Source organism: Chiloscyllium punctatum, chromosome 9 (assembly GCF_047496795.1).
Source record: "Chiloscyllium punctatum isolate Juve2018m chromosome 9, sChiPun1.3, whole genome shotgun sequence".
NCBI classification, from domain to species: domain Eukaryota; kingdom Metazoa; phylum Chordata; class Chondrichthyes; order Orectolobiformes; family Hemiscylliidae; genus Chiloscyllium; species Chiloscyllium punctatum.
This window is the reverse complement of record NC_092747.1, coordinates 112,452,145-112,476,697: the sequence shown is the minus strand read 5'-3', so window position 1 is coordinate 112,476,697 and position 24,553 is coordinate 112,452,145. Positions and strand designations below refer to the sequence as shown.

The window sequence follows — 24,553 nt, the reverse complement described above, 5'->3', positions numbered from 1 at the left end:
CTCTAAAACTGTGGTAGATCCTTGCTTCCCCCACCTTACGTAAGCTGCCTTCTTCCTTTTGACGAGAAGCTCCTCTGTTCTCGTCATCCAAGGTTCCTTAATCTTACCCCTTCTTACCTCTCTCAGAGGAACAAATTTGTGCATCACTCGCAACAACTAGTTAGGAGGAACTGAAAAACAACGAATGCTGGAGGTCAAAGCAGGTCAGGCAGCATCCATGGAGAGACAGCCAGATAATGGTTCAAGTCCAGATGGCTCTGATGAGGAGTCATCCAGATTTGAAATATCAGTTTGCTCTCTCCCAGTGAATACTGCCTGACCCGCTGTGATCTCCAGCATTGTTTTGTTTTCCGTACAGATTCCAGCAGTAATTTGCTCCTTTATTTAAAAGGGAGTTGTGGAGTTAAATTGAACAGGTTTACAGACAAAAAGCAGAAAGCCTGGGACTAACCACTTCTCTTTCAAAGAACCAACACAGGCAAGGCTGTACAAATCACTTCCTTCTGTTAATGGTTCCCCACTGCAAGAAGTATCTATGCTCTTGTTCATTAGACAAATACAGAGCATTATTTTTGTTTTCAATTATACAGTAGTTTTCCTTTAAAATTCAGCCAATGTGAATATAATCTTAATATAATTGTTGATACAACTTTAAAAGATTAAGTCATGAAGAAGATCACATGGACGTTGATGATTGCAAATATACACTTGGTAATTCACCCCCTGTTTTGACACTCTAAGCATTAAATTCCAGCCTGATTTGATGGAATTGGTTCCTAATCAGAGACAAGTAGCTGTGTTTCCACAGCTGACTTGACAACTACAGGAAGTCGAACTCTCAAATGACATTGGCTGGAGATATCTGTGGAGCTTGTCCCTCTTCACTGCTGTCATTTTACCAAAAGTGCAGCAGACACTATGTTTATGAATGCAAAATGCTTGAAAAATCTCCCAAATATGGCTTCCACTTTGAAAATAACTAATTGCCTATTTTTAAAAGTCACAGGTAAACCCAACAAGAATCCAGATTTGCCACATTATAAATAGTTCAGGGTTTCTTTCTCAGGATAAAGGATTGCAAATTTAGGAATGAAAACTACCTTTCCCAAAGATAAGGGCTGGAAAGGTGTGAAATGCATTTGTGTGCTCTACTATACAGAGAATAAAAGGTAGCTGGATCAGGGAAGTAACCTAGACGGCTAATTTAACACGCTGCATGAGGGCATTCAAAACAAGACTTTGATCTATCATGTCTGTTTCAAGACTGATAGAATTTATAAAATCGCTCTGTTTGGGTGAATTGTGAATACAGCATTCCACCTGACTGAGTGGGCTTTCCATCTGTACTGTGTTCAGAATTTGCTGCACTGTGTGACGAGAAAGGAGAATGATGGTTCCGATCTTAATGTCTATCTGAAAGAAGTTACCTGTTTTACTAAATTTTAAAATAAAAATCAATCTGTTCAGAAATGTTATCGTACACCTCTGGAGCTGGAGGGACATGAAGCCAGATCTTTTGGCTTGGAGATAGGGACACAGCTACTGCACGACAGGAGACCCATCTGAAAGAAGTTGTAACACATTCATGACAATGTCAGGCAGGTTATAGAGTCCTGGAGTCATACAGCTGTACAGCACAGAAACAGACCCTTTGGTCCAACTTGTCCATGCTGACCAGATATCCTAACCTCATGTAGTTCCATTTGCCAGCACTTGGCCCAAATACCTCTAAACCCTTCCTATTCATATACCGCTCCAGACGCCTCTGGAGTGACCCCTCAGCCTCCGACTCTCCAGAGAAAATAGCCCCAGCCTATTCAGCCTCTTTCTATAGCTCAAATCCTCCAACCCTAGCAACATCTTTATAAATCTTTTCTGAACCCTTTCAAGTTTTACAACATCCTTCCAATAGGAAGGAGACCAGAATTGCACGCAATATTCTAAAAGTGGCCTAACCAATGTCCTGTACAGTTGCAACATGATCTCCCAACTCCTGTACTCAATGCTCTGACCAATAAAGGAAAGCATACCAAACACCTTCTTCACTATCCCATCTACCTGCGAGTCTACTTTCAAGGAATCATGAACCTGCACTCCAAGGTCTCTTTGTTCAGCAACACTCCTCCAGATCTTACCGTTAGGTGTATAGGTGTTCCAGTAGAAGAGGCACCACCCAGAGGCAGACCTCCATTGCCAGAAATGACAGGAATTCTTAAGTCCCAGGGTAATCGAATCAGAACTGTTCATTTAATTGCCTCTTTCTATTGGAGCTGAAGGCTAACTTGATATGTGATCCTTATTTAAAGGATTCAAATATAAAATAGAATTTTTTTAATGGTGTGTTGCTTATGTCAAGATGGCTTGTAGAGGTGGCTATGCCAACTGTGCAGATGATGGCAGTGTTAAGTAGTGGCCACTGGTGGCCAAACGGACATAGTACTGGCACAGACCAATTCCCACGCACCACCTCCTGCCCCCATACTCACTTCCCTTGACCTCCCTGCTCCGCTTGGTCCCCCATTCCCAGTTTCACTTGACAGTGGCATCATAGGCACTGCATCTGCATGGGTAGTAAGAATGGCCCTGCAATCACAGTGGTAATAAATGAAGCCAATTTTCAATCAAAGTTGGGTGGCATTTTACTGCACAGAATACCAGTTTGGATATAGGCAGGTGATGAGGGAAAACAGAGACTTATTAGAATTCCTCCTTAGTGACTATACAAGCTGCATCTGGTATCTTTATGTTGCCCTTTTGAACTCTAATGTGCTAGTATTAAATGCAAACAATTTTTATTTTGTTTCTTTCCTTTAGCTCAAGTTGCTCCAGCCTAGATCAGAAATGAACAATATTGAAGCATTGCAAATTATTTGATGAGGTGGATATTTCTAAACTCACCTTCCTAAAGAAATTTCTACAATGATGTGAACACTTTGATGTGAAATTAAATGTCAGTCTTATTTTCTTGAATAAAATATCTAAAGTCACCACAATCCACTAGACCATAGGAATGCTTGCACATTACAGAAGAGAGAGAGAGATATCATGGTGATGGTTTAACCTGAGGATCCCCGCACCTCAGGTGATGGGAGAAGTTGAGAAGGAGAGTTTTTCATTGTAATCTGAACGTGTATGAGAATTGAGCCCACCCTGATGGTTGTTACTATGCTTTGCAAACCAGCCACCAACCAACTGAAGAAACTGAACGCCTTGCTTGAATAGGTAAATACAGAAATAAGAGTGACAATTAAACACTTCATGTTTAGACTTCTATTCCTTACATAACATTTGTACCTGATATGATGGTTGCATTAGGCACTCAAAATGAAACACGTTCTACTTTACAGCTATTTTTCACTTCGGATATTGGATTGACAACTGTGTGGAGCTTAGCTCATCCATTCTCATCATACCAATGTTATCTCAATCTTTTCTCCTGTACCTTTTCATGGATTATGAAAACTGCTGTTGCCAGTGTCACTGTTTGAATTGATTTTTATTCTTAAGTCCTCCTGGTGAGGCAGGGATTTAATTACGGAAAAAAATTCAGTTGTCTGCTTCACAACCAAGTGGATCACTGGGCTGTTTCTGAGGGCAGATACGAGTCAACCACTTCACTGAAGTCTAGAGTCACATGTAGACCAGAGCCAGGGTGCAAATTCCTGCCTCATGGACCAAGTGAACCAGATGGAATTTTACAACAATCCAGTAGTTATGAGGTCACGGTTACTGACACTAACTTTTATTCCAGATTTATTTCGTTCACTGAATATAGATTTCTCAGCTGCTATGCAGAAAGGTTCCCTTATCACTGGATTACTCATCTCATAGCACATTGTTACAATTCCATTATGGAGTGTACCAGGATTATTTAACTAAATTAACAGCAAAAATATTTTTCCAGTTTACCAGTAATAGAGCCATTTTAAGACAGACAATTAATTCCTGGCACAAGAATAACACCCCATACATATTAAGGATAAACTATGTATTTGAACGAGAGTTGGGGCATAAGAATTAGGAGCAGGACTAGGCTGTCTTCCTTTCATATCTTTCTTCATAAATGCCTTTATTTCATCTTACATTGCTGATTATTCACATCTCATACACAAATTTGCAAATGACAGTTCTTTCCCTAAGTTTGAATTATTCTGACAGTTTCCACACAGGCAGAAGTCTGTCTTTAGCACAGGATACCAGTTCCAAGATTGAGGTAATCATTAGAGCAATAATATATTAGCAGTGATTTTCCAATTTCTGAAACAAATTCCTTTTCTATAACTGAATGGTGCATAAGGAATAAATAATAGATACAAGGTGTCTCTTTATGTCTTTGAGTGTTATGCTGGAAAAGCACAGCAGGTCAGGCAGCATCTGAGGAGCAGGAGAATCAACGTTTCAGGCAAATGCCCTTCATCATGAATGAAGGCTGTGAGCCAAGGGGTGGTGAGATAAATGGGAGTGGAGTGGGGGTTGGGGGGGGGGGGGGGTGGGGGAAAGAAGAGAAAGAAGAAAGGTGGCTGAGAGTGTGATCGGTAGATAGAGTTGGGAATAATGGTGATATGTCAGAGAGGAGGGTCAAGCGGATAGTTGGGAAGGAAGATGAACTGGTAGGACACATTATGAGGCGATATCATGTTGGAAGGTTGGAACTGGGATAAGGTGGGAGGAGGGGAAATAAGGAAACTTGTGAATTCCACATTTACGCCATGGGGTTGGAGGGTCCCGAGGTGGAAGATAAGACGTTCTTCCTCTAGGTATCAACCTCCAGGTTAGGGAATGACGATGGAGGCGGACCAGATCCTGCACGCCCTTGGTGGAGTGGGAGGGGATTTGAAGTGTTTAGCCATGTGTGATGGGGTTGGTTGGTGCAGGTGTTCCAGAGATGTTCCCTAAAGCGGTCTGCGAAAAGGTGTCTGTTCTCCCCAACATAAAGGAGACAGCATCAGGAGCAACAGATACAATAAATAACGTGTGGAAGTATAGGTAAAACTTTGATGGATGTGGAAGGCTCATTTGGGGGTCTTGGACGAAGGTGAGGGGGGAGGTGTGGGCACAGGTTTCATAATTCCTGCAGTGGCAGGGGAAGATGGTGGGAGGGGAGAGTGGGTTGTTGGGAGGTGTGGACCTGACGAGGGAGTCATGGAGGGAATGGTCTTTACGGAAAGAAGATAGGGGTGGGGAGGGAAATCTGGACTACACCTCCTCCCACCTTGCCTCCTGTAAAAATGCGATCCCTTATTCCCAATTCCTCCATCTCCACTGCATCTGCTCCCATGAGGACCCAATTCCACCAGATAGCCGCCCCCTTTAAAGTCCACAATTTCGCCTCCCACGTGGTTGATGACACCCTCCAGCACATCTCATCCACTTCCTGCACCTCTGTCTTTGAACCCCACCCATCCAACCACACAAGACAGAGGCCCGCCCACCAGTCCTCACCTTCCACGCCACCAACCTCCATTTACATCGCATCATCCTCTGCCCTTTCCACCACCTACAAACAGACCCCAGCACCAGAGATATATTTCCCTCCCTGATTTGCTTTCCATAAAGATCATTCCCTCCACAACCCTATTGTCAGGTCCACACATACTAACCCATCCTCTCCTCCTTGCACCTTCCCCTACCAGCGCAGGAATAATAGCTGTGCCTACACCTTTGTCCTCGGCCCCAAAGGAGCCTTCCACATCCAAAGTTTTACCTGCACTTCCACATGTCATTTACTGTATCTATTGCTTCCGCTGAAGTCTCCCTTGCATTGGGGATTCAGAATATCTCTGGGACACCTGCACCAACCACCCGTGGCCAAACACTTCCACTCTCCCTCCCACTCTGCCAAAAACATGCAGGTCTTGGGCCACCTCCACTGCCAATCCCTAACCATCCAACTCCTGCAGGAAGGATGCCTCTTCTCCTGCCTTTGGACCACCCAACCTTACATGAAATCCACATTGATCACATAACACATTAGGCAACTAAATAGGAGACCATGGGGATAGCATACTAAGTGATTAAGAAAAGTGGTAGAAGGGAAAAAAAAAAGCAGCTTTATGTTATTTAAATTGAAAGACCTCAATGCTGCCACAGGAATTTTTGGGAGGGGGGTCTCTTGCATGGAGCACAAAAAGCTAGCATCCAGATTCAGCAAGTAATTGGGAAAGTGAAGTGAATGTTGCCCTTTATTTCAAGGGAATAGAATACAAAAATATTTTAAAGTTTCACAAAAAGGTACACAAGGAATTAGTTCGACCATACCTAAAAGATCTGCAAAGAGTTTTAGTCCCCTGGTCTAAACAAATAGAGGAATGGAGGATATCTAGAGAAGCTAAATTTCAGTTATTCCAGGCAGAGGGATTTTTTTTTTAAAAAACCAAAGACAGGTCAAGTACATTATGCTGGTACTCATTGGATTTTAGAAGATGATACCTTATTGAAACTAGTTGTTGCAGAAGTTGTTTTCCCCTTGTGGGGGAGAAAAAGGAACAAAAAAAAAAGGACCTATCCTCTAAATAAGGGTTACCTATTTAAGGCTGATTTGGCCGGGGGAGGTAGTAGTGCATCTCAGATGGTAGTGAATCTGTGGAATTCTTCACTGGAGAAGGCTGTTGAGGCTGGGCTGTTAGGTATGTTCAAGACAGAGACTTTTTAAAAATATAAACATCAGCAGGGTAATTAAGGAAAATGGAAAAGGCAGGGAAGGGGAGTTTAGGATTACTGGATCAGCCATAATCTCATTTAGTCTGCTCCATCACTGAACAAATTAGCCCACTTCTGCTTCAATACCACAAGATCGTGTGGCATCAAACAGCATGTTAATAATTTCAGCTACAACTGAGATTCTACTGAACCTTTGGAGATGGTTAAGTAGTAGAGACACAAGAGTCAATTTCTCGGGCCCTTAAAATGTCACCACTGATCACTGGACATCACTACAACTTTTAGTTTTTATTTTTCTTATAATTTTGCACAATGACTCAACAAATATGAAAACTAACCATCTGTGCACACAAATCATTTACTGAAAGGTGAAATTTACCAAAACTGGAAAAATACAACTTGAATTATTGCCTTTACATTAATCACAATGTACAGTTGCATCACTGCTTTAATTCCCAATATATTCTAATACCTTTTACAGCAAGATAATTAATTACACCCACATTTCATTGTAAATTGCTGCATTACAAGGCTTTTAACATGAATTTGATCAGAGGGAATGCCCATTTCCACAGAACTGGAAGCAGAATTACACACAAACATGTGAAAATGTTATTTGAAGAAACCATTGAAAGTTCCAGATGTGTAGATTGTCTTTCATTTGCTGCAGATTACAGCTCCAGATGCTTTTTTTTGTTAAAGCTCTAACATTCCAGGCACTGCTAAATAGAGACCAGGCAGATTTCCACTGCGTTGCTTTCTTTGAATAATTTTGATGTGTTATTTGAGAGTATTCAAACTTTATTTTTGGGATGAAATGCTATTTGGAAGTGCTAAAGAATAAAATTCAAAATAAATTTACGAACAGACTAAATGCCTTTGCTTTTCCTCAGTCAGAATGAATCATTCTGTGGTTTGAAGCTAGATAACTAAACTACTGCATCTGACAAACTGAACTGTCCGACTTCTCCAATGAAGTTTAATAAAAAAATGCCAACTACTTTCCAATTTTCACGGTACTAACTGTGCAATAGTTGTATCTTAAAGTTGGATCACTAGAAACTAGCTTGCTTTGATCTATATTTGCCAGCTCAAAATGGTCATAAATCAGATCAAATGCGAAAAGCTAGAAATCTCAAATATTGATAACCCAATAGATTTACCACCACCTAAATTAGGTTTATTGGATAATTTATTTAACTGGGACTAGTCTTAGTGTATTGCCATGGCCTTAATCATAGAAGACAAATAATTAGGACAGTAAACCTAAGCTTAGTGCAGGAAAATGAGATTTCAAAAAATAAAGAGGTTAAAGACATTCTAAAATGCACTAGTACTATATTAGTGCACTATTAAGTAGTGAATATTTCCAAACAAAACTAAGGTGCACTTTCCTCAATCCAAGTAGTGTGCTGGGGCAGAGCTTTGATATATTCTTGCTTTTCCTACAGACTACTGCTTCACATTTACAAATTTCACCCAATCTCCTCCAGCCATATTACCAATCGTAACCACACTATGGGCAACATAACGATAATTTTAAAAAGTCAGTGGAATATGAAATAAGGTATAAAGCCAAACAATCCATTATTAGCCAGGGTCATCAGTTGCACCCCCATGAGAACAGAAAATTTTAATTATCCATGCTGAATGTTTTAAATGACACCTAACTAAATAGTAATGCAATTAATATGAAACTTTGTATGCTTTTCTGACAACAGCTAAACCGTGAACTCACATGAGACAAACTGAATGCAAATTAGACAATCTAAACTCCTGGAAGGTAACTTGAGCCAGTTAATGAAATATCCTATAATAGGTGATCCAGCAAAAGTACAAATAGACAAACTAGGTCACTGATATCCCACAATGTTGTGTTCCAACCACACAGCAATCACACTTCACAATGCAGAATTGATTTAAGAAAGAAAAAAGGTCAATATTTTGGGCTAATGATTGGAGACATGCTCTTGGCAGCTGCAGGTCAATGATTGAGACCAAAAATGTAGAAAAACCCAACAGAAGCATCACCTCATCCAACATTTGAACTGGTAACACTGCCAGGTACCCTAAATCATATAAAGGCTCTGAATATTTCAAACTCCCTCCTTGAACTCATCTTTCTGGATTTTAAATTTCACATGAACATTTTCCTCAATTATAAACTTAGTTCCAATACATTCTTCCTCATTGTGACAATTCTTTTTCAATTTCACTGATTCAGTTTGCTCGCCCAGATTAATCTGTATGTAACTTTCTACATAACTATTTTAAGTAGGAAAGCAAAAATAAAATTAATGTTAAACACATTTCCGACCAACTATACTTCTCAAAGCGACTTAGGTTCATACACTACAATCTGAATATGGAACAGTACCCAAAGAGAGCATTCTGAATTCCCCCCTTGCTACAAACAAACTCCCGGGAAAAGAGTTTCACCATCCAAAAAAAAAAAGTGCGTTTTTCACAAACTCATGTACGGAAATCACAAGTTGACTTTCCCCTGCAATGACAGCCAGGAACTTAGCTCGCTGATTTCACTAGGATGAAAATGCTTGCTTCTAATTGCAAACCTCCAAAGGATTGACATTCAGAAAATTTTTAGTTTAAGTTAGAAAGCTGTTACTCTGGAGTTTCACCATCTAAATCAGAGTTATCAAAATATGGGCAGTTCTAGGACAAAGACAAATCAAGAGCTTTATGCCCAGTTATGCAAAAGCTTGTTTAACCCGTCCACCAGAGCCTACAGCAAAGTAGGTATTTCTGCCTTTGTTACAAGGTTGACATTTGGTGTTTCAAGGATTGCTTCAGCTCTTTCCTACACTAATGAAAAACCTAACAAAAACTAACTAAAGTTTGCATGTATGTCATCAGTGTCCATCAGCACCAGTGCTGGTGATGCTATTAAGATTTGAGAGGGTATTGTTGCAATCCCCCTCCCTATGACTGCTGTGCTCTGGCAAAGTCAGAGTTTCTTCACATATCAAGAATCATTTTAAACTTGACACTACTTCATGCCAAAACAGGATTACTTCTGAATGTTTTGGATTCAGTTGATGAAAATCCAAAGATAAGGCTAAAGCTTTAATGATTACAATAGTGCAGGTAGCTATTTTTAATATATACACTACGGCAATGTAGACATGGGCACCTTAATGCGTATTGGCCATTGACTTACATTGAAAAAATAAAGCAAGGTGGTCACACTTGTTTCTGCAATAGTTTAAACATGAACTTGACCTGTTAGTTGCAGGAAACGAAGGGTGTACAATACCAGTTATGGCAGAGACACAATACTGACATTTGTTTTCACAAGTAGTAAGCAGATTTCACACTTGTAGAAAGACATTCCAAATAAACTAGGCCTATCAAACTTTGTTGGAATGGTGAGCCAATGACTGTACATCAAATACACCAAAACAGTTATGTTAAATGTAGAAAAGGAATGTGAGAAAACCAAAAAAAAAAACAAAACAAAACAGCTATAAATACTGGGCAAACTGGGCTTGGTTTGTTGTATTCTCAGAAATAACTGGCTTTAGTCTTCTAGAGAACGGAATGCTGTTTGCATGTCTTCAAAGAGTTGCAAGTAGTCTGCTTTGATTTTTGCCTCTCCATCCTTGACTGGGTCCTGGAAAGAAATCAATCAGATCAATGTAATTGCAACAAGCAAGGTGGCAATCTAGAAGCCTGACCATCTTAGATTCCCCTCAGTGAATCTTTGACATGTTAAATTTTCATACTGGTACATTAATTTTATTTATTACCAGTCATTCATTCTGGTTTCTCTTGCTTTTATCTGGTAATTACAATTACCACAATTCATTGCTTTTCATCTTTACCTGGGATTAGTTGAGCAATCAAATTGACTTCTGCTAATAACATGATATTGCAAAGTGCAGCATGATTTTCATCCCCTCAAAATTAGTGCCCATGTAATAGCCGACCCTATAAATGGAACCTTGAAAAATAGTCTAAAAATTAGACTACTGCATGAATGTATACAGTATACTAATTTTGATTTATGGATTTTTCTAGGATTACACTGGAAAACCATATCCACTGAAGAATCAAAACAATACCAAGACTAACATCTGGTAGTACTGCTGATTCAACATTAAACCTGAGGGGTTTGACGCCATCCCAAAAATACAGAAGAATCCTTTGCATCTCTGGGATACAGAAGCTTAAAAGAAAAAAAAAAGTTAGGTTGTCTTCAGCCAAGTTCAATGGGGAACAGGCCCAGATTAAAACACTGATTCAAATTTCACAAGGAAGCTGGACAGCTTGTATGGCAGCTGGTAAAATATCAGGAGTGAAGGGTGCTGAAGGCAAGAGGTGGCATAATGTTGTTATTCAAATTATAGTCTTTTATTTTGTACTTAATTGTGCAATGTGTAACTTGCACATTTGGAGATGCTTTGAAAACTAGAAACGGGAAATGTCCTACATTCTTCATATCCCCTAAAAATGACCAATCTGTCCAAGAAATACCACATTTTTCAGTTATTGCAACTCCTCTTAATCAGTTTCAAAAGGTGGTAATTGCTGGTCACAGGCCTCTAGTCTGAAAAACTGGAGAGGCAACTTTTTAGAAATGTATTAAATAATGCAGGGAATGGATAGAGTTAGTGGTAGTTGGCTTTTCCCTTGGACTTTAAAAATGTGCCTACTAGTCTTGAAGGCAAGAGGAGATAGAGTTAACACACACAAGGGGCAAATACTTTTTTTTGTTGAGAGGGTGGTTCGTGTGGTATAAACTTCCTGAAGAAATGGTAGATGTGGGTACAATTACAATATTTAAAGACAGTTGGATAAGTGCATGAATAGGAAAGGAGGAGGCCAAGAGCAGGCAGGTGGAATTAGTTTAGTTTGGGATTACGTTTGGCAGGGACTGAATTGGACCAAAGGGTCCATTTCCCTGCTGTGTGACACTGTGCAAACTCCACACAGTCAGTCAAACTTCCCATGTCTGTGTGGGCTCCTCCAAATACTCTGGCTTCCTCTCAGTACAATGATGTGCAGATTAGCCTGGGTAAATGAGATTACAGGGATAGGGCAGGCAGCTGGACCTGGTTGGGATACTCATCAGGGGGTTAGAGAGACTTGATGGGCTGAATGGCCTATTTCTGAACTATAAGGATTCTATGAGTGAGACTAGTTTTTAATTCCTTTCCATCATATATTCAGCAGGTGACCAGCAGAGAGCTTGAGATAGAAAGACCTAGCATCTTGCTTATTCTAAACCATTACCTTGAACTTCATGGAACTCAGCTTGTACAATATCTCGCCCATGTGCTCACGGATAATCGACCATGTAATCTTGTTATCACTTTGAGCAGTTGACTCAACAGCATGCCGAGCCATATCGTAGAAGCCGATCATATTTGATAGCATACCGACAGTTTTGTAGAATGGGCAAAATCTAAGGGTGGGGAAGAGCAGATAGTTTTGTCAGAATACAACAGAAAACACATTTGATATTCTGGATTATGCTTTGCAAACTAAGTTTGAAGTAAAGTTCAGCAAGTTTACCATATCTACAAGCATCTCTGCAGAGTGCAAGAACTCCGAAGTTTCTCACCAACACCAGCCATCTCCTCTGACACACTTCCATTAAATCCATCCACTCAAGAAACATAAAGGATGAGGAAATCATGCAATTCTTTACTGTGCATAACTCAAGGCTTTAAATTCTAACCTTCCACTACCCTCAAATCGACATACCTATTCACCACAGTTACTTGAACCCTTTCCCCCCACAACAGTCTGAAACAGCCCAAAAACTGAATACACAACCACATTCTTAGACACACTCATGCAAACTCTTGTGCATTGGCATAAACCTGTTCCCTACTTTTAAAACTATTCAGATCCCCCTCAAAAAAAATTCTCAAATATTCCATTATCCATACACATTCTCCAGGGAACTAACCTGAAAGAGAGCACTAGGAAGAGGTTATACACTTAATCAGACTGTCTGTCTTAATATGATGAACGTGACACCTTTATGCGCCACAATTGCTAACTTTCCATTTCCCTCCTCCCAACTACATCAAATCAATGCCTAAAATATTTGCCTCTGCCAGCAGAAGAGACTAACCAGTGACCTGAGCATGTCCACACTGCAAACACTTACTCTCAAGTTCTCAAAATGCAATTCATTTCCACACGCCACTAAGGAGAATTCATTAGGGTACTAAAAACAAAAACTTGAGGAATGTGGAAATCTGAAAAACGAAAACAAAAACTGAAGAAACTCATCAGGTCTGGCAACATCTGTGAAGAGAAAGCAGAATTAGTGTTTCAGGTCCAATGACCCTTCCTCACTGTTAAAGTGTCACTGAGCTCAAAGAGTTAGCTCGGTGTACTTTCCACTGAAGCTGCTAGACCTGTGCAGTTTCTGCAGTAATTTTGGCTTTGTTTCATAGTATACTATTGTTTTTCATAATCTTTATGAGGCTACAGTGACCATATATTTAGAGTGATATATAAAGTTCCTACAGATTCTATTAGCACAGAAGGACTCAGGAGAGGACGACAAATACTACCACAAACTCAATTCATCACTAACACTCCCTTAACACAATACACAGCATACAAACAGACCTTTCAGCTCAGTCAATGCTAATGCTTAAGATTGACACAAGTCTTCTACTTGATATCACCTTGTCAACATATCCTTCCATTCCCTTTTTCCTTGTTTGTCCAGCTTCCAGTTAAATGAATCTTTTCTATTTATCTCAGCCCATCCCTATGGAAGGGAGTTCTAAATGTTTACCACTCTGGGTAAAGAACTGAAATCACATTTCATGGGATATGAAGCTTTTTCAGAATTCCCTATTTGATACCTTGTTGAATATCTAAAAGATATTACTGGTCTCTACTTTGCTCTATCCTACAAGTGGAACCAGTATGTATCCAACCAAATATTTCCATAACTGTAGCAGAAATAGCTGTAAGTATTAACAATCCTCTAGATAAACAATTTTCACATCAAAATAGATAATAGAGCGTGTGCTTAGTGGGAGAGGAAAAGCATGGGAGAGCATTCACCGGTCGTAGGGTGTATATCCATTCTGTTGCAGGAAATCATCCTTAATCAATTTTGCAACCTCCAAAGTTATTTTGTCAGTCTCTGCCAGGGATGCCTGTACAAAAATTTAAGATACTTCAAATGAGTAACCAAACCAAATAATCTGCCGTCACTCTTCCATTAACAGTCCCAGATTTAGCTTTCAATATTATCTGTACAGTGAAGACATACCAAAGAACCTTGCAACCCACATATCAAAAGCTGCATTCAACAATAGTACAACAAAAGGCACAATTCATATCCATACCCAGTTACAGTGTCTGCATTAACAAATACAGAGATAGAACTCAGGCAGGTGAGGTTTGTAGGTTTTTTAAAAGAGGTGTTGTTGAGGAAAAAACATTGACTAGGATGCCATAGAACTTTGTGCTTTTGCTGTTATGCCATGAAACCTTGTGTCCATCTGAATGACCAGCCAGGGCCTTAGTTTAATGCTCTCGGAATGACAAACTGTTTGCTTAAATTCTGTGTTCAAGAGCTGGATTGGGGTAGAGCTGCAAGGCTAACCAAAAGATGCTGTGCCAAATTAAGTCTGGACAAGCTTGTACTGTTTTTGTTAATCTCAGCAAAGCTGCAAACTTGAAAAACAACTGCACAATGAAGGAAAAATATACTGCAACAGGTTAATACAGTCAACCTCAAAATCAGTGCTTTTACCATAATAGAAATGTACAAAGAAAGATTTTCCAAAGAACTTCACAGGAGTGCTGGATAAAATGAAGCAAATACAGATCCATTAGGCTAGGTGACTGAAAGGGAGGTTTTAAGAAGCATTTTAAAGTAGAGAGTGTGTCAGACTAAAGGAGAGAGTTCTAGAGATTAGGACCTAAGTAGCTGCAGCCTGTTGCATGAGCAAGTTTGTGCATCGAGAATCAATAGGAAGTGGTGTTTGAAAACATTTAAGAATGAAGTAGGTGGCTATACTTCTGGTGTCTGTTCCAGTCTGGTTTTGCAAATGAAAAGGATTGAGCAACGTGATGTTTTCCACTAACAATGAGGCATATAAAAATTAAAAGCAGCATACTCACTTTTCCAACAAGCTGGACAATTTCTGCTAGGTCCTCTTCTTCCTGCAGGATCTCTTTAGCTTTGGTCCTCAATGGCACAAATTCAGGGAAGTGCTTATCATAGTATTCGTCCAGAGCACGTGTGTACTTACTGTAACTGATCAACCAGTTGACTGAAGGAAAGTGCTTGCGCTGTGCCAACTTCTTATCCAACCCCCAAAACACCTTGGTTAAACAGAGAAGATAGTTTGTGATCAAAATGTTTCATTTCCTTTTTAAAAAAAAAGGATGCTGACAACTCTCCTCAAAGTCTTAACTTGCACTGCCTCATCTTTAACTTTCTTCAGTAATGCAGTCACCTTTGCCCAAGCTCTTCATTCCTGTGAAGTGTGGTGTAGGGGTGGGTGTCTGGAGAAATAGGGTGCAAGTTAGGGAAGGTGGGAAGAACAGTGAATGGGAGCAGGCAAGATCATGAAAGAGGCTGAGGGAGGGAGTAACAATGTGAAAACAGAACAGGAGTAAATGAGAGAAAGCAGCCAATACTTTTGTCCTGACTGCATCGCATTGCCACTTGGTGGCGAGGATGTAGATAAACTGGAAGGATAGACCGCAGTTCTTCCAGGAACTGGACTACTCACGTACTCTTACTGTTAGACTTCTAGGAGTCCACCAGCATGGACTCTATAGTGGGACTTGAGCAACCTTTGGCTCAGAAAGGAGAGTGAATGAGTCATGATAGAAGATAACATCTATAAACAGGAGAAGAAACAAACACTGTGGATGCTGTACAGTGAAACAAAAACAAAATGGAGAAAGTCAGCAGGTCTGGTAGCATCTGTGGAGAGAGAAACACAGGGTATGTTTAGAGTCTGATAAGACTCTTCAGTTAGAGTTCTAAAGAATAGTCATGTTGGACTCAAAACGCTAGCTGTTTCTCTTACCAGGGAAGTAAAAGTACAATCAATCTCCAATCTTCCAATTTCCCTAATTCAGGACTTTATAGAATTTAACCTGAGGGTCACCATGCCTCAGGCAAGGAGTGCAGTTGACAAGGTGGGACCTTCCTGGTAACCTCAGCTGATGGAGGAACTGAAGCTGTACAGTTAGCATCATGCTACATCAAGCCAGCTGTCCAGCCAATGGAGCTAAATCACTCCCTATTCCAGATAAGGGAGATCCTACAGAACCAATATTTCACAAAGTGACAACTTTCATACTTCACAGGATGCAGACATCGCTGATTACACCACGATTACTCATCCCTAGATGACCAAAGGGCAATTAAGAGTAAAGCACACAGCTAAAAGGCATGTAGGCCAGTAAGGATGGCAATTTCCTCCCTAAAAGGATGCATGTGAATCAGATGGGTTTTTAAGACAATTGATAGAGTTACATGGTCATTATTACTTTACTTTCCTTAATTCCACATTTGTATCGAATTCAAATTGCTCCATCTGCTATGGTGAATTTCAAACCCATGTTGCCAGAGCCTGGGCACTGGATTGCTCGATCAATGACATTAAACTGCAATTTGGAGAGGTGATGAGTAGAGGTACTGATTAAAAAAAAACAAAGGGCATGAGAACAAGCCAGATTCCATCCTGCAAATTCTCCCTGTCTAGGCATGTTATTGGAAAAACAGCTCGGGAAAACAAAAAGGTCCCACCTGGACCAAACACACTGTCTGTAAATGGCTGAGGTGACTTGAGACTATTTGCATCGTATTAGGGTGCCTAGTAGACGCTGGCCTTGCTACATGTTGGCAGTTGCAACTCATTTCTGAGCTTGGCCAGTTATTTCCATTTGCTCCCTTCTCTTTGGGCTATATGCACTGCTTCAATAGTCAAAGTTATTCTGGTACAAACCATTTTTTATTACTCATTCACATGTAGAAATGGACCAAAGTGAAATGGATAAACAAGAATTTAAAGAGATTGTTTCTCCAAGTCACTGTACCTGGTTTAAGTTGCTGAATAACTCAGGATGCCATTCAGTGGTAAGATTACAATGAAGAAATTGTGAAGGAGGATTTCAGTGGTGCTTACACATGATATTCAAATAGTTGTTTCGTTGCATACAACTTCAGTATTGCAGGAAAGCATTTTATTGATTATTTTTCAACCTGATAAGATGACAATCTTTTTTCAGCATTACTCAAATTTGGTATTCTTATTTGGCAGGTTGTAATTAGTGGAGTGCCCCAGCTATGAACGCTGTGATTTCAGCTATTTAAAATGTCTTCAAGGCAGAGTTTGATAAATTCTTAATCTCGCAAGGAATTAAAGCAATAGGGGGAAAGAGTTCGGTAAGTGGTGTTGAAATGCCTATCAGCCATGAATGAATGGTGGAGTGGACTCTACGGACAGAATGACCTTACTTCCACTCCTATTTCTTAGGAGTTTATGGTCTTATTTACTTAAGTCACTAACATAGGTGGCAAAGTGAAAGGGGGCAACGTTGCTAAGTTGATTAATGATACAAAGCTAGGTGAAAACGTAAGGTGAGAACACAAAGGTTGCACAGAGATACAAACTGGTCAATAAAAGTGATTAACAAGATAGCAGATAGTGTATAATATGGAAAACAGTGAGATTATTACTCTTAAGCATTGAATAGAAAAGCAGTTTTTCTTTTCAAAAAGCATAACTTGTGATGATGTTGTTCAGGGTGACTTGGTGTGTTTGCACCAGGAGCAATGATAGCATGCAGGTACAGCGCATAATTTGGAAGGCAAATTGTATGTTAGCCTTTAGTACAAAGGAATCTTACTGGGATTGGTGAGAATACACTTGAGATAATTAATTCTCCAGATTTAAAAGGGAGATGATATATTTGCATTAGAAATGTGCAAAGTTCACTAGACCGATTGTAGGGGTTGAAAGTTGCTGTATCACAAAGTACTGAGCAAATTGGGCTCAGGTTTAGATGAATGAGCAGTGATCTCATTCATACATTCGAATGTTGAAGGGGTGCAACATGTACATGGACAATCTGCTTACCCTGGGGAAGCTTTTCAAAAAAAAAAGGGACAGCCTCAGATAATGGATTGGTCATCTGGGACAGTGATAAAATATTTCACACAAAGGGCTGTGAATCTTTGAAATTCTCGGACTTGAGGTTATGAATTCTCCATTTTTAAACCTATATTTACAGCAGAGACAGACAAATTTGTAGTCTCTCAGGGAAATAAAAGGATATGGGAGCAGCTAGGAAAGTGGGATTGAAGCTCAAGGCCAGGCACGATTGTATTGCATATTAGGGTAGGCTCAAAAAGCTGTAAAATTTACCCCAGTTCTTATCACAAGTTCCTGAATAATTCCAGTCAAAATAGTAGAAGAATGTACAAATCAGCAAAACACTGAGCCAAGAATGGTTAGTTTGTGTGTGTGGATGGGCCTCAGAAAATGTTTTATACAGGACAAGATATGGAAATACAGGAATGCTAATATATAATACACCTACTTGAGTGGACTAACAGATGTCATAAAAATATGATTGACTGTATCAGTTAGAAACTTGCAAAACCTTCCATCCTTGGTAAAATTCAAGATGATTGATTGCATACATGGAATCATCCTCATTGCAACCAATGCATGTTAAAGCAGATAAAAGCAGATCATTCTAAATTTGTTTACTGTTGCCAACAGGAATAGTACAAATGAAAAGCCTGAACAAGCTCGTTTGTTTCAGTTTACCTGTACGATACCAAGAGTAGCTGATGTCACAGGATCAGAGAAATCACCACCAGGGGGAGAAACTCTGCACCAAAGAGGAGAATATTAGTTCATTTCATTAATCTCATTAACAGATTAAAGATCCTCATTAGCATATTAAGACTGTGATTAAAGCAATTTAGATACAGAGACCAAGATCACTTCAAGATTTGCTTTGGGGTTTGTCATGTGGATTTCTAAGACTTAAAGAGGTGTTTAAAAATCGTCCACAACTGTCTGCACGATGAACCAAAAATTATAATTAGTGATTTAAGCTTAACAGAGCTAAGTAAACAACATGCATTACTTGACTAATTTCATTTAATTAATACCTGCAATTACATGAAAAGACAAGCATGACAAGGTATACTTCATTTTTTTAATGCAATGGATAAATAAGCCACCAGCAGCTTCCCACTGAGATTAACCCCCTTGCACACAGGGCTGATGCTTCTATTTTCTGATCAAATACTTACGCTCCAACAATGCTGACACTACCCTCTCGCTCAGGGTTTCCCAGACACTTCACCCGACCTGCACGCTCATAAAATGAGGCTAAACGGGCACCCAGGTAAGCTGGATAACCACTGTCTGGAGAAACAGATCAAGTTAGTTTCTATTATATTCTTGATTATTATATTCTTGATTAGTTGTATTAAGTATTGGGATAACATTAGTCTCCTGAAAGTACAGGTCTAAGTAAAAGCAATTGCAACTGTTTTCAGAAAATTGGAATCCCAGCCAATTGTTTTGGATCTGCCCGAGATATCCTCAGAACATGAGGTGAATGGCATTTCAGTAAACAGTCCCAATATTGCTTTCAGCCCCAAATGCACATTACTGAAACAATGTAAACTAGGATGCAATAATGGCGATCATTAATGTATACACTATCTTGGCAGAAGGCATCTGTGTGCATCTTTTTGCAAGAGGCAAGTTGCACTAATTATTTAAAACTAAGCCTCAACTTATCTCTGCTCAGTGTTGTCGGCCTTTAAAATCAAAAGGCTTGTTATATATTAGCTACTAGTTATCAAGTTTGCCAATACGAGGCAGTTAGACAGTTACCATAAAAAGAAAACCCTCAACAGAAACAGAAGAAACGGATGCCAATAAATGCGAAGCAGCCTGCAGCATGACCAAAATTTGCCCCAATCACCAACTCATTTTTAAAATGCAGAATAATATTTTAACAACACTGTTCACAAAATACCCACCAGCAGGCATTTCTGCTAAACGTCCAGAGATTTCTCTTAGCGCCTCAGCCCATCGGGATGTGGAATCTGCCATCATACTAACATGGTAACCCATATCTCTGAAGTATTCAGAAAGGGTAATGCCTTTAAAATGTGCCAAACAGGAAGAAACAAATAAAAGTTGACATTTCAGTATAAATTGAGAAGCCTGCATTATTTTATTACATCATGAGAATGCAGTAAACAAAATGAGCAGTTATGCGCTTGGCAGGGGTGAAGTAACAGAAGAGTTGAGCATAGTGCCCATTCACTGGGGGAGGAGATGTTGCTTCCAAAGAGCAGCAAGCAAATGAGAATAAGCAAAGGACAAGGATGAATCTTTTGAATACCCCCAAAACAACATTTCAGGGTTTGGAAAGAAGCTTTTGGCTGTGACTTGAATGGCGACAGGCTAAGATGATTACAAGAAACTGGCCAATGGAACTCAATTGATGATGAACTGTGGAAGGCTACAGAGAGATGGTAGTACCTGGTTATTTCAGTGTAAATTGAGAGACACTTGGTTTAATAATGTCAGAGAGGTAGAAACAGATTGAAGAAATTCAAACAGAACTGAGAGAACAACTCAGATCTGGGAAACAACACATCCAAAACATGGGAGACACAACTGACGTTGGAGACAGGCTAGTACATAGCTTTAAAAGAATCAAGAATTGGCTGTTCAAGGACGGGATGATAACAGTTTTAAAACAAAAGGATGCAAGGTGCCCCAAGTCATTTAAATGAAACGTCAGGAAGGTTAGTTAGGTAATTGGGAGTAAGCAACTACACATTTGGCTTGAAAAACCAAGTTTAAAGATTATTAATTGTAGAACTATCTTTTTATATCTCTTTACTACACTGACAAGGAAATGTAGGATTATCTTCAAGCAAGATCCATTTACAAGCCAATATGAACATTAATCTTTCTCCACTAGTGATTTGGTTCCAATAGCTGTTACAAGTCAATGCAGCAAATTAAATTAAATATTACACCTGTGTAGATGGAGGCTTCCCTGGCAGCAACTGGCATGTTCGAGGTATTAGCCACCAAAGATGTTCTCTTCATAATGCTTTCCACTTTTCCATCAACTTCCATTGTCAGCTAGAAGGGACAAGAAAAATAGGGTACAATAGCATCCAGAATGATCTAAATTTGTTCAGAGAAGGCCAATTGGCACAATTATTCAATATCTACAACCATGAACCTACAATGCTGTGTTTAAAAGTGTAGCAGTAAAATACGCACCCTCACTAATTAGAACCCTGATGTCTTCACCCAACAGGGGAAGGTTAAATAATAGGAGCTGAACAGAAGACCAAATACATCAATAGGCAATAATCATGATGAAAAATTACAAATGCTAAGATATCAGACTAAAGACACCATTGTCTGAAGTAGGAACCTTCTCACAGCAAGAGAAGGTTCTATTGAACGATGACTTATTGTACTTGTACTCTACAACAAACATGGTAAAATACAATGAAAATCTTCACATGTTGCCACAATCCAGCACTATTTTGAATAATTTAAGAACATATAGCTTTAAAACAGATACTTGTGTACACTTGCTCATCTCTGGGCTAAAGGTTTGAGAAAAGGAGTTCGGGTCAGGCATTGTCAAGGGGGTAGTCAATTTCAGTAGACTCAATGAGAGTTTCTGCACTTTAGCTAGTTCAATGCCCACTTAATTGCTGAGGAATCCAAGTTGGATGTTGAGAATATTCTGCAATATTTTCTTAAGTTAAGATTGGAAGCTATGTTTGCAAATAAACATATTTCCTTATGGAAAAGGACTTGAAACTAACCTCTGGGAAATCTCTCAGTACTTCAGACATTTCATTGCCACGTTCCCCACATCCAACATAGATGATCACATCACTGTTAGAGTACTTTGAGAGTGACTGAGAAATCACTGTCTTTCCACACCCAAAGGCACCTGGGATTGCTGTGGTTCCACCTTGTACGCAACTTAAACACAAGAACAGGATAAAGAAATACAATGAACCCATGATAAGCTGACTCTCCTGTCAACATAAAAATGCAAAGTATTCCTTACGTTAGTCTCCATATCAAGTACATTATACAGAAATGGATGAGTGTTGTACAGGGGCTATTGATTCTGAGAAGGTCTCTTCACACATGGTTGAAAAAGATTGTCAAACTATAAAGTACCTTAAAAACAAGCCAGATATCCCTGCAAGGTAGCTTGTAATAAAATGTGACTATGTAAACAACCCTATTCCCATACAGACTTGTTTAAACTTCATACAAGGCTTGAAGAGACAGTGATCATAACCGGAGAGTATTCTTAAAGGAGAGGAAGCAAAAGTGGGTGAGGAGATGAGAGAAAAATTGCTGTGAGATTAAGTGACTTAAGTATAGGCATCAGTTAATTATTCTACACAAGTCAAGTCTGTGCTTGCAATTTCATGCATCACTGGGGCCCACATCAATTCTCAAAACGGTCACATTGCGCGGGGCTCTGGGTCAGAATCAGGAAATTTTACAGTTCAAAACACATTTGGTACCCAGTTGAAACAGTTTTTGGCTCTCTTTAGTATAATTTCAGTCTGTGTCCAAAAAGGTATATTGGCATGGAATCGTTGAATACTACAACACAGGGACAGGTCAGGCTATCCTGTCTGTGCTGGCCACTTGCAAGAGCAACTCAGCTAGATCAGTTGTGTTCTATCATATATACTTGCTTGGTATTCTGCTTTGAATTATTAATTCTATGATCCCACATACCTTTTTAAGCATTTTGTCAACCAGTCTTTTTGCACACATCTTACAGGAGACCAAACAGTAGCTGACCTCAACTTCAGATTGTATCTGGTAGGAATTTAATTGCTGTCTTTTATATCAGTTTGTTGCATAGTTGTGAAAAGGCATTGCAGGTGGGAATTTTGATAAGTCTGTGTTTGAACCAAAGTGCATTTAGTTGAAGATAGACTCACGGGAAAAGTGCATCCAGCACACGCTGTCCTGTCAGCAGAGGGTGACTTGCTGGGAGCTTCTCAGTAACTGGCCTTACCTGACGTACAGGCCATACTTGAACCATGGTAAACTTCTCCTTAATGCCTTCAAATTCAAGTTCCAGAACAACATCCTTTATAGAAATGATAAAATAAGAGCAAGAAACCATTATTGCCATCTTCATAAAAGACTGCTATTTGAACAGCTTTGTTGCCATCTAAATGCACTTGGAGACGTTGTTAAATTCATTTACTAAGACATATTCACAATCATGAAACATTCACTTTCTTCACCACAGCTGCTCAGTGACTGCTGTGCATACCCATGTTGCCTGTAATTTTTACTGTTGCCTCATGTGTGCATGGCAGTGACTTCAGGAACTGACAATCTCCATTGGGATGCCAATTGGTGTACATGGAACCTCTGAGCAGCTGCATAGCTTAGGAGGAACGCTAGCTTATACCATTTACATGATGCATTTCAGTAATTTCCCATGGTTCATTTGATAGCAGTTCAGAAATGTGCAACCTTTACCACCTAGAAGGACAAGGGCAGCAGGTTACCTTGTAAGATTACACACCATCCTTATTTGCAACTACATCACCATTCCTTCAATGTCACTGGGTCAGAATCCGATAATTGTTTCCCCGAATGGCTTGGTGAGAGATGCTTCACTTGATGAACTACAGTGCTTCCAAAAAGCTAGCTCACCACCATGATTTTAAGGACAGTTAGAGATGAACAATAAATGCTGCTTTTGCAAACAACGCCAACATACTTGAACAAATAGCAGGCATATTAGTCAGAGGTAAATATAGGATAGGGGAACAGATCTGGGCTGGGTTATTCTTCAGAGGGTCAGCAAGGACTGGTTGGGCCAAGGGCTTGTTTCTTGGAAAAAAAAAAGACAACCAATTTGTTTAAGGTTTTGGACTCTGGCACAACTCAAATGTTAAAATTTTCTCCAGATCCAAGCTCTTCCTTAGTTCAAACATTGCCTGACTGACAGTCAAAGTTCTCGTGTACCACACTTCAGCCCCATCAGTTCCCTTAGCAAGGAGGTTTTGACCTAGATTTTCATACCCTTCCAGTTCTCTCTTCCTTCAAAATCTATCTTTTAGTCATTATCCTGCAGACTCACTTTTGATTAACAACTTTTTTCAATTAGACAAACATTATTTAAATTCTTTTTGGCGATGTGGGTATTCCTGACAAGCTAACCTTTGCTGCCCATCTTCAGTTGTACATCAGAAAAGATTACTTGGCCATGCTATTTCATTGCACTTATGTCAATCAACAAATGCGATAATAATCATCCTGTATTGCAAAACAGAATGAGAGAGTCAGAGATGTACAGCATGGAAACAGACCCTTTGGTCCAACCCGTCCATGCCGACCAGATATCCCAACCCAATCTAGTCCCACCTGCCAGCACCCGGCACATATCCCTCCAAACCCTTCCTATTCATATACCCATCCAAATGACTCTTAAATGGTGCAATTATACCAGCGTCCACCACTTCCTCTGGCAGGTCATTCCATACACGTACCACCCTCTGCGTGAAAGAATTGCCCCTTAGGTCTCTTTTATATCTTTTCCCCCCCTCACCCTAAACCTATGCACCCTAGTTCTGGACTTCGAACCCAGGGAAAATACTTGGTCTATTTATCCTATCCATGCCCCTCAATTTTGTAAACATGACACTCCAGGGAAAACAGCTCAGCCTCTCCCTGTAGCTCAGATCCTCGTAAATCTTTTCTGAACCCTTTCAAGTTTCACAACGTCTTTCCGATAGGAAGGAGACCAGAATTGCACGCAATATTCCAACAGTGGCCTAACCAATGTCCTGTACAGCCGCAAC

General features: G+C 39.8%; 1 protein-coding gene across 2 annotated transcripts in view; it reads right to left on the bottom strand.

Annotated features, from left to right (window-relative positions):
* Positions 1-7,002: 7,002 nt before the first annotated feature.
* The window catches only part of atp6v1ab (ATPase H+ transporting V1 subunit Ab), a 32,331-nt gene continuing 14,780 nt past the window's right edge, over positions 7,003-24,553 (bottom strand). For both annotated transcript variants that reach the window (XM_072578080.1, XM_072578079.1), the window contains exons 6-15: positions 22,673-22,824; positions 21,521-21,683; positions 20,708-20,816; positions 19,694-19,816; positions 18,953-19,067; positions 18,459-18,522; positions 14,785-14,988; positions 13,717-13,811; positions 11,914-12,085; positions 7,003-10,291 (exon numbers count right to left, since the gene is read on the bottom strand). In XM_072578080.1, the coding sequence (XP_072434181.1) occupies positions 10,199-10,291; positions 11,914-12,085; positions 13,717-13,811; positions 14,785-14,988; positions 18,459-18,522; positions 18,953-19,067; positions 19,694-19,816; positions 20,708-20,816; positions 21,521-21,683; positions 22,673-22,824 (1,290 nt within the window). In that variant the 3' untranslated portion in view covers positions 7,003-10,198. The remainder of the gene's footprint in view (positions 10,292-11,913; positions 12,086-13,716; positions 13,812-14,784; positions 14,989-18,458; positions 18,523-18,952; positions 19,068-19,693; positions 19,817-20,707; positions 20,817-21,520; positions 21,684-22,672; positions 22,825-24,553) is intronic.